Consider the following 13,522-nt stretch of genomic DNA (forward strand, 5'->3'; position numbering starts at 1 on the left):
ATATATATATATATATATATATACTATATATTTTTTTTTTCATATTACACTAATAAGAGTTGTGAGGTAGAAAATAATGTCACAATGTAAAAAAATCTTACGAGTACTAATATAAGACTTGTATTTTCTTCATGCAAAATATAACTTCTTATTTCTTTCTTTTGATTTTTGGGATATTTTTGTAAGATTCATTAGTATATAAATGATTAGCATAATCATGTACCATGGCATTTCTCTATTGTACTTCAAAGAATACCATGGTACTATCATGATACATGTCAAAAAACATGGCATTTTCATGGCACATGTCCAATAATACTACCATGGCACCGTGTGTGATAAAACATGGTAGTAGCATGGTTCCTTTCACCTTGTTAATCAGTAAAGTACATCATCTATTTCAAATGCCATTGCATGACAATTAACACATGCCCCTTTCACAAAGCAAACCCCAAGTCTTCTTCATTGTACTGCATAAGAACAAACGTCTTATATTAAGCTCTGTTGTTTTTATGTTGTCTTGGGTGTAGTATATGGGCATCCTGGAGTATTTTAATGGGGTGAACCTCAGGCGTCTCCTGACTCAGCTGTTGTTTATGTGAGAAACAGATGCGAGCACCTTGAGAAGATATTAATCAAGGATTACACATTGTCCTCTATCGTGTAACACTGTCTGCACTCTTCCAATACAACCATTTTCTTGTGTGTGTGTGCTTGAGAGGTGAATAAATACTTATTGAAAGCAAATTAATGGTTACATTGTCAGTAAGACAAGCTAGAAGACACGTGATGTAAAAATGTAACAAACTCTCTTTAAATTTGCTCCAAAAATGAATGAGCATCACTTATGTGAGTGTTCAGTGTAGGCCGACCCTGAACTTTCTCTCTCAATCATTACAGATAGCTCAAGGCCAGAAGCAGAGCGATAGTTTTAAATATTAAAAAAGATTTCATGCACCATATCTCCTTGATAATAAATTTAATAATTCATCTCTTAAGGGAGACAGCTCTCAGTTAAACGTGGCTTGCCTTTTCTTATATAACAAGATAAACCTGGAGTCCAGTATTTGAGTGCTGCTCTGTCAACGGTAACAAATGCATGGTATGATTTGGTCTATGCTATCTGGGTGAACATAAGTATTCAGCACTACCTTGTTCATTTATCCCTCCAACATGTTCAAAAGCAATTTGTGTGTACTTTGTCTGAAATTAAACACTCTTATCTAACCATAATAGTTTTAATGAATTACAAGTAATCTTTGTAAAGTGTTTGTCTGAAGAATTCATTAGGCGTCTACATATTTACTAATAACGCTTAGATTTAACCGTGATTCTTGTACGGAGGAACTTAAAGAACAGAGAGGGATTTTTTTTTTTAAATAGTTCTGCGTGCCCTTGTAATAGTTTTATGTTCCCTCGCAATTATTTAGGTTCGCTCACAAAATATTTCCCATGGTTCTACTTCACTACTGTGAGGAGGAGGAGGGCGTGGCCAGGGTGTGAGTCTGCACGGCTGACGCTGAATCAGCTGATCAGCGGGAGAGTGAGATAAAGGGGAGCCGGAGACGCCAGTTCGGGAGAGAGAGAGAGACACACACACGTGGCCGCGCTGCATGTGTGTTTGTGTTCATTTATGTTTTATGCTGTTTTAAGTTAATTTATATCATTAAACCTTTATGTTGACTGTTCAGCCGGTTCCCGCCTCCTTGCCCGTTCTTATACTGTTACAACTACAAATACCATAGTTCAACTATGGTTACTGAACTCATAACCACAAAATTTACCATGGTTTTACTACAATAACCATACTTTTACCATGAAATTTCAAGTGAAACCATAGTAATAATATGGGAAAATTAAAACTATAGTAATAAAAATCAATTTTATGGTTACTATTTTCTTTTACTACAAATACTATAGAAATTATGGTTACTGTAGTAAAACCATGATTCACCCTTATGAAAATTAACCATGGTTTTACTACAGTAACCATAGTTTAACCTTTTAAGCTCTGTTTCACTGGCATACCCAAAATTATAGGCTTATAACTCGACAAACCCCCCCCCCCCCAAAAAAAAACAAGGAGGGTCAAGTGTTTGGTATAATTGTAAAGAAAACTTTTCAATTTTTTTGATGATATAGATTATGATACATAGTCTCACGATACATGAGACTCTCAGCCTAAGAAGCTGCTGAAAAATCACAAAATGTTTTGCCAAAAATATACTTTTTTTTCTTATTTTTCTTATTTGACATTATATCTCTCTATGTGTAAATAAGGTGGCTCTGAAAAACTCTGAACATTTTTACATTGATACAACAAAGCAATCAAAAGTTATAACATAACAAAAATGTCTCCACGTGTCCAAAAGCCTCTCCAAACAAATAAAACACAATAATTGTACATAAGAACTAATTACACATGCAAACACAACAAGGACTAAAGGTTTGCATAGCAAGACATGATTTTAGTGTTGCGATTTCACAGAATGACTGCCTTTTGATTCAATGAGTCTGCATCATTGAGTTTGATTTATTTACTTAGCGCCATCTCCTGGTGGCCATATGTAATATTGTGCTTTGTGTGGATTACCTAATGATCTATGCATGCGATTACCTTGTGTTTGGGATTGTTTGAAAGATAATCACCTCCTCTAAGTAATGGTATGTGGTTTTATGTTCTGTTTATTTTCGTGAAGTAATAAGCAACACCAACATAATTGTCAAAGACATATACTTAGCTATTACTCGCTAGATTTCTGTCTTTGAGTAAAACAAATATTCTGGCTGTATTCTACTCTTTGGGAGCTTTCCAACGACATATGACACATGGCTGTTTGATGAGTTTGATGTTTTTACTGACTGCAATAATATGAACAGTGCAGTTTGTTTCTAATGAATTGTCAAAACAAAACACTAACGATTTGTCTGCAAATTTCAAAGCGCTTGTTCAGTTTTGGTCATAATGCCAACATGCATTAGAAAGAAGAGCTTCTAAGCTTTCAAACGATACCTATTTTGTGTTGGTTAAGACTGTAGTTATTAATATTTTGACGATTCTTTTTTTTCGTCTTGCGAGCTCATAGTAAAACCATATAACCACAAGATTAACCTACAATATTACTATTTGATTACTATATGAATACTACTGTATTACTGTAGTAAAATCATGGTTAATTTGATCTAATCAATGGTTTCGGGCAAGCCCCCCCCCCCCAAAAAAAATGGTTAATTTATTGCGAGGGAACGCAAAACTATTTCAGAAATTAAATTCCCTCTGTATTCTGGATAAATGGTGCAATGCTTTGTGAAATATTAAATTTGGTCAAAAAATTTTTTTCATTCAATTTGATTATTACAAAAATATGTTGACCACACCTGTGCTGGAAGTAAATTGGGGATCTGGATTATGTGTATTTTTACAACTGAAAACAGGTCGTATTTTGTATTTTGGATAAGAAATTGGGTACCATTACTAATTATAATTATAAATTCTGTAATCGATGCATTGAACTTTCATTATCGAAACTGATGCATCACAATGCATTAATGCATTTTTACACCCCTAATATTTATAATAATGTATACTTTAGTGCATTAATTAATATTGACACAATGTGCTCTTTGTTTTCTGACAGTTTGTTAACTGAGTTGAAACAAAGTCATTATACACTGAAAAATCCAAATGGAATTATTGAGTAAACAAGCAAACAAACAAATTAAATATATGCATATGTGGAGAGAAATGTGAAAATAATCTCTGGTTTAATGTCAAAGATGATGACATCTGTCTCGCTCTTTCTGCCGTATGGCTCTAATTAAACTGGAATGTGTTTCCTGAAAACATTTCTAAAACAGAGCTTGAACCCCCATTAATTGGGATTTTTTCCCCCCGTCAGGCCTCTGTAGTTTTAATTAAAAGTCCCCCAGAATAGCATTTCACACGTCATTTCAAATCGGAAAGCTTTCGAGTGTAACTAGGACACTCATTATATTAAATATTTGAGATTACAAAACCTCTCAGTTGTCAATGTACAAACCTTTAATGACATCAAACAGCTGACATGCAAACATGCAAGTGACACAGCGAGTATACATACCTTGTAATGGATGTATAACTATTACCAAATCATGCAGATAGTTCATTTCAGCCCTAATTGTGATTTCAGTCTGTAACGGGTAAGGATGGGCAAGGAGGAGGCGGGAACCGGCTGAGCAGTCAACTAAACTTTTAATGACATAAATCAACTTAAATCAACATAAACATAGACAGACACTCACACACACACACACACACACAGCGGCCGCGTGTGTCTCTCTCTTGAACTGGCGTCCCCGGTTCCTCTTTTTCCCTCTCCTGCTGATTGGGCTGAATCAGTGCCAGGCGTCCATCGTTTATGGCCCGGCCACGCTCTCCTCGTCGTTACACTCCTCCGCCACCTGATTCAGGCCGGGGAAACCTCTGGCATGACGTACTCCCTCCCCTCCCTTCCTGGAGTGGAGGTGTTGCCCTTCTGGCTGTCCTTCTGATGGCAGTTCTTCCCTGCCTCTCTGGAGCCCTGGGAGAGACGAGGGGAGGGAGAGGGGAGAGGGAAAGAGCGAGGGGGAGAGACAGAGAGTGAGAGAGGAGAGAGAGAGAGAAAAACTTGCTCGCCGGTTCCCGGACACGCCGTTGCCTAGTCCTCAGCCACTCCTCCGCCCTCTGGCGGACAACATCCGCTCTTTCCCTGGCGGACGGCAGCAAGTCCTACGACCCCTGGCAGACCGTAACTGCTTCTCTGCTTCCTGGCGGACGACAGCATTTCCTCCGTCTTCCGGTGGCTGGCAGCGACTCCTCCGTCCCCTGGCGGTCGGCCGCGGCTCCTCTGCTTCCCGTCAGATGGCAACGGTAAGGACTCCATGACAGCACATCCCACCTCCTTCCCGGGTTTTGGCACCAATGTAACAGGTAAAGGATGGGCAAGGAGGAGGCGGGAACCAACTGAGCAGTCAATGAAACTTTTAATGACATAAATCAACTTAAATCAACACACAGACACACACACACACACTGCGGCCGCGTGTGTCTCATTCTCTCTCGAACTGACATCCCAGGCTCCTCTTTATCCCTCTCCTGCTGATTGGGTTAATTCAGCGCCAGGTGCATCGTTACGGCCCAGCCACACCTTCCTCCTCGTCACACAGTCTTAATGTGGTCTTGGACGAATTGCATACTTTATTCTCAATGTCTTTCAAGTGCACTATATTTGCCCCTCAGGGCCACTTTTCATTACGTGCAATTTGCCGGCCCAGGTAAAGCAACTAATTATATTTCACAAGCTGACCTCTGTGGCCGATATGTGGGATTTGATTAGGCTTCAGAGACGCCTGCCTGCCTTTACCTCCTTCGCTTGAGCTGACTCAAGGTTGTGCACAGCATTTACAGCAATCATGTACATTGGCTTAATGACTGCTTCATTAAAAAGAGCTGGATTATACAGAAATAACTGACTCTGTCGGGCAAAAGAGCAGCATTAACAAGCAAGTGAGTAGTTTCACAATGGTAACATGCTGAAAAAGCTTTGAGAGGTGCTGGCAGTATTAATGTTTGTCCTCTTTATGCAACAATGAGTTTTAATCAGCCTTTCTGTTGAAAAGACCAACTTAGACCATTTCTAGGCTGGTTAATGCTGGTTAGTGTTGGTCTAGATGGTGTACCAGTATAAACCTTACAGACTGATCTCATGAAAATTACGTGGTTCTTTACATGTATTGCAGCAGTTCAAAGGTGAAATGCTCACTGTGTGGGGTTAAAAGGTAGTTACATCTCCCAAACAGATGAGGTTTTTAAAGCTATTTTTCTATCTAAACATGCACTAGACAGACGTTTTTGACCATCCCGCTGCTTTTTCAGCATCTCGCACATGAATAGAGCGTTTTTCAGACACCAGCTCTCTGTTCCATTTGTTGCGATGAGTCTAGATTTCTTTAACGCAAGAATACCTTCATTGTGAACAGCCCCAATTCAGTTGATTAACTTAATCACACAAGGTAAACTCTTATGAGGAGAGTGTCGTGGTACGAGACTCACCCTAAAGAACTCTTTGGTGGATCCCGAGTCCAGTGTTCCGTATGCGATCTCAGTTTGTTTGGCGAGATCTTCTGCGCTCTCGATGGGAGAGACCATCCTCTCGACAGTGAGGAAAGCAGCAAGGTTAGCCGTGTAGGACGAGATGATGATAAGGGTGAAGAACCACCAGACACCTCCTACTATTCTGCCCGATAAGGACCTGATGCACAAACATACATAATTTATTCAATCAGCACATCAAATTTACAAGCATCTATTTCTACACTTATAGTGAAACACAAATTGTACAACGCTCTTGACTTCCATATAGCTAACTGGATAAGCAATTGTCACAAACATAATACATGCACTTCTGATCTTGCAAAGGTTTAAAGGGGTCAGCACAGCACATATCGATTAAAAATTCTCACCAACCTGAGTATTAATTGACTGTTGCCAGGATAATAAATACTAGCATAATAACATATGGGATCAATGATTGTGTTATATCCTCTACAGGGTTTATGCCTCTGGGCTGAAAGTTGGAGAATTTGCTCTTTACACGACTGTGTTCTCTTAACCACGTGGCCTTATGAAATATATAAACAATGCAAGTAGAACTCTTATGGACTTATGTTTATGCTTATTATTGAATCTTAGATTAAAATGCCAACATGGGTTTTAACAGCACCGTAGAGTCATTTGGAAAAACTAGCCTGCAGCAATACAGTCATTTAAGATGTAGTAAGCAATCAATGCTGCAGTAAAACACAAGTGCTCCACTTTACTACTGTGTTGTACAGAACAGGGCCAAATGCCAGTTATGAGCCACAGGCATAATCGCACTCACATGAAAAATAACTAAAAATCAGAATCTATCTATCTGTCTATATCTATTGTTCTATCTATTTTGCATTCTATCTACAGTTTCTGTCTGTCTATCATATCCATTTCTATCTATCCGTCTGTCCATCCATCCATGGACATTTTTTTTTTCTGCATTAATTGGTCATAAAATGTGATTTCATCTTCATAAAAGTCACAAGTATAGACATACACACAAACAATTATAATATTTTATGTCTTATTGAACACATCCCGTTAAACATTCACAGTGCTGTGGAAAAAGTAAGTGAACCCTTGAATTTAACAACTGGTCGATCCTCCTCTAGAAGCAATAACCTCAACCTAGCATTTCCTGTAGCTGTGGATTAGACCTGCACAATGTTCAGAAGGAATTTTGGACCATTCTTCCTTACAGAACTGCTTCAGCTCAGCCATATTCTTAGGATGTCTGGTGTGAATGGCTCTCTTGAGATCATTCCGCAGCATCCCTATTGGGTTAAGGTCTGGGCTCTGACTTGGCCACTCCAAAAGGTGGATTTTCTTTTTTGAAGCCATTCTGTAGTGGATTTACTTCAATGTTTGGGGTTCATTGTCCTACTGCATAATCCAACTTCTACTGTGCTACAGCTGTGACCACCCTGACATTATTCTGTAAACTTGGGAATTAATTTTTCCCTCAATGGTAGCAAGTGGTCCAGGCTCCGAAACAACAAAGCAGCCCCAAATCATGACGCTCCCTCTTTAGCTGTCACTCTAGGGTTCTTTTTGACCTCATTGAGCATTCTGTGATGTACCCTGTGAGTCATCTTGGCTTGACGGCATCTTCTTGGGAGAGTAGCCACAGTACTAAATCGTCTCCATTTATAGATAATTTGTCTAACTGTGGACAGATGAATATCAAAACTCATCGAGATAACTTTGTAACCCTTTCCAGCTTTATGCAAAGCAGCAATTCTTGATCGTAGGTCTTCTGAGATCTATTTTTTGCAAGGCATGGTCCACGTCAGCAGATGCTTCTTGTGAATAGCAAACTCAAAATGTTTGAGTGCTTTTTATAGGTCAAAGTAGCTCTAACCCACACCTCCAATCTCGTTTCATAGCCTAGGGGTTCACATACTTTTTTCAACCTACACTGTGAATGTTTGAATGATCTGTCTGTCTGTCTGCCCTATTTGTCAATGTATATTTATGTTTATTTGCCATCTTATTTGCCATGTTGTAAACATGAACATGTTTACAACATGTGAAACATTACTGTAGTGTTCTCAAAATTATGCAGTGAAGAATATAAGCAACTCTGCAAAATGATCTACAACAGAGAGCAACACAATGGAGTCATTATTAATCAACTCCCTGCTGTTAAATGGAGGAACAATGTGAATAATCATACATCTTCACAGATGCCTATAAAGTGCTGCAGTCGGACTTCCCAAACAATAAATGAATCAGGTGCATGACAAATTTCAAGAAAAGTGCCAAAAGGCAATATGTTGCACAGCTAATACTTTACAAAAGAACCAATTAAAACTATAGCTGTGTCTGCATAATCTTTCAGATGAGAATACTAGAATTAGCTCCAAAATTAGGGCTTTTTCAATGACATCCCTTTCAAAAAAATGACTATTTGAAGGTACTTAAATGCATACCATGGTACTATCAGTGTACATGTTCAAAAACTACTTTTGTAGTTTTTGACATGAGAGTGAGTAAATAATAACAGAATTTTCATTTTTGGGTGAACACAAGGATGAGGGCTTTTGATAATGAATGAGGCCACCAACCTTGGCGAGATATCACAGCCCTGCTGCATGAAGGCCCCGAGAGAGAACCACAGGCTGTTAAAAATCCCAAAGTCATTAGGCGGGTCCGGAGGGGTCTGGGGATCTTTGGCTTCATCATTCTCATCCAGGTGCCACTCGTAGGGGCTGAATCGGCTCACGAGAAACAGCACCACACTAACGCCGATGTAGGCGAACACAATGCACATCCAGATCTCATAAGCCAGAGGATCCAGGAAGGAGAACACACCTGGCTTGGACTTCTGAGGTTTCTTGATCATAATGGAGATACCCAGACTCATGAAGGGCTTGGAAAAGTCAATCACTTCCTCTCGCACAAGTGTGATTGTTAGCGGTGCAACAGCAATATCTGCTCTCTGGAAGCAGGGACATGAAGAAATCATGTTTTAGTTGCTTGGAAGAACATGCAACAATGCAATTAACCAGCAATGCAACACAATTACAACTACACAAGTTATGATGGTAACTTTGTTTGTTTTTGCTAATCAACAGCATGCCCCAGATACTGATCCTTTAGAGTTGAACTAGTACTGAACCCAGAATATTCCTTTAGCATTTTTGAGTTCATCAGCCTAAATTGTCATAGAATATTACATCTAGAGCTAAAAAGTGGGTTATTTTAGCTTTTTCTCAGGCTTTGGTGTGTGTGTGGGAGGAACGTGGAGAAGGACATTCACAGAGACAGGACTTTTACTGCCTCGGAGAAGCACATGTAAAGCAAAAAAGAAAATGGTTTTGACTACGCAGCACAGAAGTGACAGCTGAGCGTTTACTTGACTAGATAGCTGTAGTCTTGCTCATTTCTGTAAGACCTACACTGCTGTATCAAGCAAAAAAAAAAACAAGAAAAAAAAAAAAACAGAGCATAACCGGAACAAGCAGGAGACATTGGGGTGAATTCACTAAGAATAATAGCTAATAGCATTGTTTATTTGCACACCCTGTCTGTGTTGTTTTAGCACCCGATTCACTTAACGAATTATGCAAATCAGGTATCATTTGGTGCTAAAGGCACAATTCCAGTTCTAAGTGCTAGATTTTGTATTATGAATCAGACTACCATTGTCTAGCATACTGGGACTGTACAGCAACACTCCACCACTGTGATCCAGACACTTGAATCACCTCTTTAAAATGGCAGCTCTTTAAAATCTAAAAAAGTAGTGCAATCTATAATACGCCAAATTAACACAGAAAAAAAAATTATATAGACGTAGTGCTAATTCAATGCATTTAGCACCTGTTTAAACTGGACTGAGTGTAAAAATCTAGACTGCATTTGTGTTGCAATACAATGGACAAAAGTGGCACAACCTATAATAGGCCTCATTTACACAGAAAGGGCATGTTTGTACTAAAAAGAATAACAATGAATTAATTGAAATACAACAGCACACTATTTCAGCACATTTAGTATCTGTTTAAACTGGATTGAATGTGAAAATCTGCGCTGGATTTGAATAGAAATACAATAGACAAAAGTGATGCAATCTATAATAAGCCGTATTTACATAGAAAAGTGCTTATGCTGAAAAGAATTAATTCAAATATTGTGTTATTTCAGTGCATTTAGTACCTGTTTAAACTTGATTGCGTGTAAAATTTGTGCACGAATTGTGTTGAAATACAAATGTGACCCAATCTTAACCTCCTGAGACCTGAGTGTGACTGCCGTGGGCATTTTCCATTCCCCTTTTTGATTTGTAACTAGTAGCCTCTAGTTAAAAAAATAAAAATAATAAAACATTTCCGCAGCATTGAAGGTCCCAATGAGCACAGTGGCCTCCATCATCCGTAAATGGAAGAAGTTTGGAACCACCAGGACTCTTCATAGAGCTGGCCGCCCGGCCAAACTGAGCCATCGGGGGAGAAGGGCCTTAGTCAGGGAGGTGACCAAGAACCCGATGGTCACTCTGACAGAGCTCCAGGGTTTCTCTGTGGAGAAAGGAGAACCTTCCAGAAGAACAACCATCTCTGCAGCACTCCACCAATCAGGCCTGTATGGTAGAGAGGCCAGACGGAAGACACTCCTCAGTAAAAGGCACATGACAGCCCGCCTGGAGTTTGCCAAAAGGCACCTGAAGGACTCTCAGACCATGAGAAACAAAGATTGAACTCTTTGGCCTGAATGGCAAGCGTCATGTCTGGAGGAAACCAGGCACCGCTCATCACCTGGCCAATACCATCCCTACAGTGAAGCATGGTGGTGGCAGCATCATGCTGTGGGGATGTTTTTCAGCGGCAGGAACTGGGAGACTAGTCAGGATCGAGGGAAAGATGAATGCAGCAATGTACAGAGACATCCTTGATGAAAACCTGCTCCAGAGCACTCTGGACCTCAGACTGGGGCGAAGGTTCATCTTCCAACAGGACAACGACCCTAAGCACACAGCCAAGATAACAAAGGAGTGGCTCCGGGACAACTCTGTGAATGTCCTTGAGTGGCCCAGCCAGAGCCCAGACTTTAACCCGATTGAACATCTCTGGAGAGATCTGAAAATGGCTGTGCACCGACACTCCCCATCCAACCTGATGGAGCTTGAAAGGTCCTGCAAAGAAGAATGGGAGAAACTGCCCAAAAATAGGTGTGCCAAGCTTGTAGCATCATACTCAAAAAGACTTGAGGCTGTAATTGGTGCCAAAGGTGCTTCAACAAAGTATTGAGCAAAGGCTGTGAATACTTATGAACGTGTGTGTTTTTTATTTATTTATAAATTTGCATTATATGCAATATTTTGTAGAATTTTGAGGAAAATAATGAATTTAATCCATTTTGGAATAAGGCTGTAACATAACAAAATGTGGAAAAAGTGAAGCGCTGTGAATACTTTCCGGATGCACTGTATACACTACCGGTCAAAAGTTTTGAAACACTTTCTTCACTCATTCTTTATTATAATTTTTTTTTCTTCACATTTTAGAATAATAGTAAAGTCATTAAAACTATGGAATAACATAAATGGAACTATGGGAATTATGTTGTGACTAAACAAAATCCAAAATAAATCAGAAGTGTGTTATATTTTAGCATCTTCAAAGTAGCCACCCTTTGCCTAGAATTTGCAGACATGTACTCTTGACATTTTTTCAACCAACGTCTTGAGGTATCACCCTGGGATGCTTTTTAAACAGTATTGAAGGAGTTCCCATCTATGTTGGGCACTTATTGGCTGCTTTTCTTTATTATTTGGTTCAAGTCATCAATTTCAAAAACTTTTTTTTAATTATTTATATTAAAATTTAGTTTTATAATGAAATAAATTAATATGTTGGCACAATTATATTTTTGTCTACAAAACTAATTTCAAACATTTAAGCATACGCCTTCAGATCAAAAGATTTTTAAGATCATAAGAAACATTTCAGTCAAGTGTTTCAAAACTTTTGACCGGTAGTGTGTGTGTGTATATATATATATATATTAGACCAGATAGTTTTCCTAAAAATGTATGTCCACATATGTGGACAGTGGGACTAAGTTTGGAAATTTTAAATAATACAAAGCTGTAACGTATGCTGGAACTGGCAATGATGGCAATGACGAAGACGATGATGAGATGAAGAACCCAAGTGCAGTTTATTAAGTGAACGTGAAATCCAAAACCCTAACTACAAAACAAAACTTGAACATGGACATGGACTAGACTTGACTAGACTTTGCACATATCCTTTCACATTCAATACTAGACCACTACACAATGGAAAACATGAGGCTTAAATACATGGACATGGGGGAACATAAACCAATGAAAAAACAGAACTGATAACAAGATATTTAAACAATAAACCAATGAAAACATGACACATGAACATGGAGGGAAAACAGAAATCACATGACAAGGGAAACAGGAACTAAATATTTCAAAACAAAAGACATGAATCAACAAAATACACATGACATATCCCCCCCACTAAGGGGTGGCTCCTGACACCCCAACACAAACAAAACACATAAAACATGACATAAATTCAAAGTTCTGGGGGTGTCTTGAGGCGTGGGGCGTGGCGTGGCGAGAAAGGGCGAGGGGCATGGGACCAGGGCAAAGTCCGTGGGGGATGAAGCCATGAGAGGCTCGAGGGGCGGAGCCATGGAAGGTGGAGCCATGAGAGGCTCGAGGGGCGGAGACATGGAACATGGTGCCCGGAGAGTAGCCAAAGACTCGAAGGGCCAGGGTGGAGCCGATGGCAGGGAGGACCAAGGTGGTGCTGGAGGCTTGGAGGAGCAAGGCGGAGCTAAGGGATCAGAAGACTGAGGTGGAGCCGGTGGGACTGAGGACCAAGGTTGAGCCGTAGGGAAGGAGGTCCCTGGTGAAGCTGACAGATCAGAGGGACGAGGCGCAGCCAGAGGATCGGAGAGCCAAAGCGGAGCCAGGTGACTGACAGACCAAGGAGGAGCCGGAGGGACGAGGGACCCCGGCACAACCGACAAGCTGAAGGACCCTAGTGGAGCCGAGGGAACGCCGAGCTGAGGCAATGTCGAGGGACCGACAGGCCAAGGTGAAGTCCAGGGCTCGGAGGGTCCAGGCGGGATCGGAGGGCCGAAAGTTCCCCTTGCCTGCTCAGGAGAACTAAGGGTGGGTATAAGGGTGGGAACCATCTCCAGGTCCCACTGCTCAGGTGTGGCTGTGACGTGGCATGGAGCAGGCTGAGGGGTTGCTGTGACGTGGCATGGAGCAGGCTGAGGCGTTGCTGTGACGTGGCATGGAGCAGGCTGAGGCGTTGCTGTGACGTGGCATGGAGCAGGCTGAGGCGCTGCTGTGACGTGGAACTCTGGCTCGGCGGCGGCCATGATGTGGAACTCTGGCTCGGCGGCGGCCATGACGTGGAA

The 13,522-nt window shown here is 40.5% G+C and overlaps 1 protein-coding gene across 4 annotated transcripts in view; it reads right to left on the reverse strand.

Annotated features, from left to right (window-relative positions):
- LOC127412789 (glutamate receptor 3) overlaps positions 1–13,522 on the reverse strand; it is a 183,441-nt gene that overhangs the window by 27,093 nt on the left and 142,826 nt on the right. For all 4 annotated transcript variants that reach the window (XR_007892484.1, XM_051649431.1, XM_051649430.1 and 1 more), the window contains exons 11-12: positions 8,677–9,050; positions 6,071–6,269 (exon numbers count right to left, since the gene is read on the reverse strand). Coding sequence is in view for 3 of the 4 variants with exons in the window: in XM_051649431.1 (XP_051505391.1) it covers positions 6,071–6,269; positions 8,677–9,050 (573 nt within the window). In the remaining variant the exon portion in view is untranslated. The remainder of the gene's footprint in view (positions 1–6,070; positions 6,270–8,676; positions 9,051–13,522) is intronic.

This window comes from Myxocyprinus asiaticus, chromosome 22, assembly GCF_019703515.2.
Source record: "Myxocyprinus asiaticus isolate MX2 ecotype Aquarium Trade chromosome 22, UBuf_Myxa_2, whole genome shotgun sequence".
NCBI classification, from domain to species: domain Eukaryota; kingdom Metazoa; phylum Chordata; class Actinopteri; order Cypriniformes; family Catostomidae; genus Myxocyprinus; species Myxocyprinus asiaticus.